The sequence below is a fragment of the Diospyros lotus genome, chromosome 7 (genome assembly GCF_014633365.1).
Source record: "Diospyros lotus cultivar Yz01 chromosome 7, ASM1463336v1, whole genome shotgun sequence".
In the NCBI taxonomy this organism is placed as follows: domain Eukaryota; kingdom Viridiplantae; phylum Streptophyta; class Magnoliopsida; order Ericales; family Ebenaceae; genus Diospyros; species Diospyros lotus.
In genome coordinates this window covers 27,717,469-27,721,644 of record NC_068344.1, presented here as the reverse complement: position 1 = coordinate 27,721,644, position 4,176 = coordinate 27,717,469, and the positions used below count along the sequence as shown (strand labels likewise).

The window sequence follows — 4,176 nt, the reverse complement described above, 5'->3', positions numbered from 1 at the left end:
GTACTGTTGTCCTTTTCAAAGCAAAACCCATATATTTGAACAAGATTAATATGGTGTATACTCCCCATAGTGCTTGCTTAACATTCAACATATCAACCTCATCAACTCAGATACAGACCGCACAGATTATCAATTAGGAACTATATGAATATGATGCTGTTCAGCTGCTTTTACTTAGCAAGAAAGATAATATTTATCGTGGGAAAATCATATCCTCCTATACGTAAAAACTATAAAGGACCGTGAAGCATATATTATATACTGCTTGTAATTAATATAAAGTCTCAAATACATTATCCATTCAAGACAGGAAGTCCACCACTCTCTGGTAGTCACACTGACCTAATTGTGAACAGAGGACATGAACAAAATGCTCCACAGAAACTAAAGGACCAGAAAAAAGGGGCTAACTTTATAGCCATTACAAGACTAGAATCCTATGACACAGAAAAGCTTCAGATGTTACAACATAATTTGGAGAGAGAATCAACAGCCAGATACCAAAGAAAGCTGGGGAAACGTCCTCGTCAGACATAAATGAATACTTCTCTCAGTATTTCAGCATATATACAAAAGATTCTGCTGGCCACCTGACAAAATTCGTGCATCCCAGTAATTTAGATTTTGAGGACTCCATCACTAACATTGCAGAAAAACCAAAATAAATAAAGGTAGAGGAAAAGGAAGAAATTATGCTTTTACTTGCCCAATATGCATATTACACGTTTTGTACTTTGCCAGATATATTTTTGGCCTTAGCATCCACCTGTTCCTGTAGTCAGCAAAAATTTGAGAGATGTCCATTAATTTTGAAGGAGTCATGAAAATCTAGTTGCATGTGCCACAATCAACACCAAGAAACCAATTCGGGAAAATGATGATCAGGTTTCTAATACCAAGCAGAACATGAAAAGCCAACACAGTTGAGAAGCTTGCATCAGGAAATGCATCATATGTGTGCTGCGATCCATTGTGAAGCGACATCGTTTTTTTCACAATGCAAGCCTTAATCCCACTAGGTGGGGTTTCCTTTCATTTTTCCCCTTCTTTCAACAAAAAGGAAAAAAATAATAATATTGCCTTCAATGAATTAGAGTGAAGAAGGGTTGAAGTGAAATTCCGAGGAAAATGAGAAAGGAGGAGACGGGCGTGCAGTAAAAAACTCTACACTTGGACACACACAAAAGGGATCAACACTCTCACTTTGACAGGAACAGTGAGGTGGCGCTCAATTCATGCCCACTCAAACCCAATGCTAAGGCCTGCTGACAGGTGGTTCACTCTCAAGCTGCAAAAATCCCGACACGCTCTTCAAAGCATGACCACGATCAATTTCATTTAATCCCACCTCCATTGTTGACTCTAGCTTTTCCCTCCCTCCCTCCCATCCATTTTTACTACTATCTCAAGACATCTTTTTATCTTTGATCACAAGCCATGGTGTTTGTGTCTCTTTTTCCCATCCATATACATCAGTGATCAAACGCAGTGCAGAGCCTTCAATTGATGTTTTTGTCTCCTCTTCCATATTGCTTCTATCAGATCAGAGGACTTGTGGGCTTAGTTTCCATGGGGCAGAGTCTTGGGCAAATCAACTCCTAAAGGAGGACGCAGAATAGCTAGAAAGAAAAAACTTGGCAATTACTGCAGCATATAACCACGCTGGTATCCCCAGTTATCACATTCTCCACTTATGGACTTGTGTGTTTTCCCACCTTTTATTGGGTTATCATCTTAGCATTGTTAATGGACGGGAGATGATGTCTCGTTATTAGGGAAGGGCACGGCATGCAATGAGGTCTTGATGAGAAAGGATTTGATGGCATTTACAGAGGGAACGGTCTAAGATGATTTCCATAAACAATAAATAACTAGAGTTGAAAGTAAGAAGGGAATCACTGACTCTATACTCATTTCTGCTACTCTTTAGTTTATCAATTATGCATACAAAACAATGAAAGTAAAAAATGTTTACAACTATGAAATTGACAGTCGAGCAATCTAAAGTAAATCATTGATAAACTAAAAGACAGGAGATGAAATGTGAAGCTTTAATAGGAAGGATAATTAGGTAGAAGGAATAGCTGACAGGCAATTGCTTATAAGCTAAATCAGTTGTTCCTTGAAGAAAACATCACAGATACAATTATGCCCCATTATCACCTCACCAAACAATGAAAATGAGCTAAACCAACAAGATCCACCATCAATTATTCTCAAACCAGAGACAAAAAGCATTTCAAAAATGATAAATGAGAAACCCAAAACCAGGATAACACAGTCAAGACTCTAAATGCAAACATTTTAACGGGAGCAAAATCTTAAGAAGCTGATCGGGTTGAAAGCTCACCGATCCCTTGTTTCCCTGCTCGTAAGAATCATCCAAAGCCCACTGGTACTTTGATTTATTCAACCCGAACCAATGTGCCACGAATTCATCCAAACTCGAATGAGCTATGTTAAAAATCCATAACGAATGAGCAAGTATTGTGGAAACAGAAAAGGGGGCAAAGTAAAAACTTAACCCCTATAAGTTGAAGAAAAAGAAGAAGAAGAACTAGAAACAAACATAGGATTGATCAAGTAAACCAAAAGGGGAGAAAAAGTAAATTTTTGTGGCATGCATCTACCAAGCCAAGAAATAAAAAGCAACAAAAAAGAAAAGGAATTTGTGGACATGCATATTGCCTCCTCTTCTCGTTTTCAATTTCTTCCCTGTCTGTCTCCCAATCTCTCTCGTCTTGTAACTCCGTGGAAACAAGAAACAATTTAATTTCAATCTCTCCATTTTCGTTTGCGTTTTACAAATCCTAGTTCCAAAGACAGTTTTTAGTTTTCCGAGTGTATCCTTTCGTAGAAAAAGACGGCAAAAGGGAGAGTTAGGGAGCATGCAGCCAAATAGATAGAAAGACGACGGCTTTACACACCCTTCTGGACTTCGGCGAAGGCGTTGCGGAAGAACCCCAACCCCAATGCCGAGGCGTGGGGCAGAGAACCGGGTTTCTTAAACTGCTGAGGCGGAGGCTGAACCGGCGGGGCGGGAGGCTGAGGCGGCGCAGGAGGCGGGGGATTAGGAGCGGCGGTGGGGGTGGAGGGAGGAGTGATGAAGACTGTGTAAGGCCCGATCTTGCCGATGATGGGCGGAGGCGTCGATTCTTTGCTTCTTTTGATCGCCATTACTAGAGGGAGAGGGAGAGGGAGAGGGAGAGAGAGAGAGAGAGGGGGAGAGGAGGGGGGTGGGGGTAGCTAAATCCCTTATAGACCAATGGCAATGGGTATCCAAAAGCGGGAAGAGAGTTGAAAGTAAGAAGATTACTGCCTTTCCATGGGAATCGCAGAGAGAAAGAGAAAGAGAGAGAGAGAGAGAGATTAATTTGGCTGTAATGTAAATGATGAGTTTAGAAAATTCTCAAATTTAAGTTTCCAATTTCCATGCAGATGCTGCTGCCTGCCTGCCTGCTGCTCCATCTCTGTCTTCTCTCTTACCTTTTTCCTTTTTTCAAGAATAATATATAGATATATTATTCCCTCATGTTTATTTACCGTTGGCCAACTCCATCCCAAGTCTCTTCCATTTCTTTCTTTGATCCCTCTGCTATTATTAATATATAGATATATATATCAGCAATAAGTGTAAGGGCCCACTCCCGAATGTGCCCGCTAGCATAGGACATTCGAAAGGAGGTCATCACAAGGATGATATAGAACAATACCTCATAATAAACACACACATTTATCTATTTTCACGCAGCGGAATATCAATAACTTTCGTTACAAACCAATGTTGATACATCTAGGCTCTTAGGCCATACAAACCGAATATGAGGCTCTAATGTAAAACAACAATTTAAAATCTCATCAATCTACCTCACCAAAACGCAACTAGGATCTCCGAGTTGAGTGCCTTTGTACACCACTACCCTTGGGTTGTAGTCCCACTGGACTCGCCCTTAATGACTGCTTTACCTTTACCTGGAATGGCATAAGAAGATCAAGTGAGCCACAAGGCTCAGCAAGTTCTAGTACAAAGGAGCAGTATGAAGAAAGAGAAATCATGATGACACCGAGAGGAGTGTACAACGACTTCATATCAATATTCAATTATATGAGTCGGAAATCATATCTCATAGAATTATAAATTTCAAATTTTTGTTCATGTATAATCATACAAGTGCA

The 4,176-nt window shown here is 40.2% G+C and overlaps 1 protein-coding gene across 2 annotated transcripts; it reads right to left on the bottom strand.

Annotated features, from left to right (window-relative positions):
• Nucleotides 1-252: 252 nt before the first annotated feature.
• LOC127806683 (uncharacterized) lies at nucleotides 253-3,476 on the bottom strand. Of its 2 annotated transcripts, none has more exons than XM_052344122.1 (4): nucleotides 2,928-3,476; nucleotides 2,351-2,454; nucleotides 703-772; nucleotides 253-590 (listed from the first exon to the last, which is right to left on the bottom strand). In XM_052344122.1, the coding sequence occupies exons 1-3, from the start codon at nucleotides 3,175-3,177 to the stop codon at nucleotides 719-721; spliced, it is 408 nt and encodes a 135-aa protein (XP_052200082.1). In that variant the 5' UTR covers nucleotides 3,178-3,476; the 3' UTR covers nucleotides 253-590; nucleotides 703-718. The 2 variants fall into 2 exon arrangements, with proteins under 2 accessions (XP_052200082.1, XP_052200081.1); XM_052344121.1 differs by having other exon boundaries at nucleotides 707-772; nucleotides 2,928-3,475.
• Between the last annotated feature and the right edge of the window lie 700 nt (nucleotides 3,477-4,176).

Bases quoted from the DNA above. Each gene is read 5' to 3' on its own strand.
- LOC127806683 (XM_052344122.1), bottom strand. From the start codon at position 3,177: ATGGCGATCAAAAGAAGCAAAGAATCGACGCCTCCGCCCATCATCGGC. The intron at 2,455-2,927 runs GTGTGTAAAGCC...TTTTTAACATAG, and splicing joins CTTCGCCGAAGTCCAGAAGG to CTCATTCGAGTTTGGATGAA. The intron at 773-2,350 runs GTGAGCTTTCAA...TGCTGACTACAG, and splicing joins AGCAGGGAAACAAGGGATCG to GAACAGGTGGATGCTAAGGC.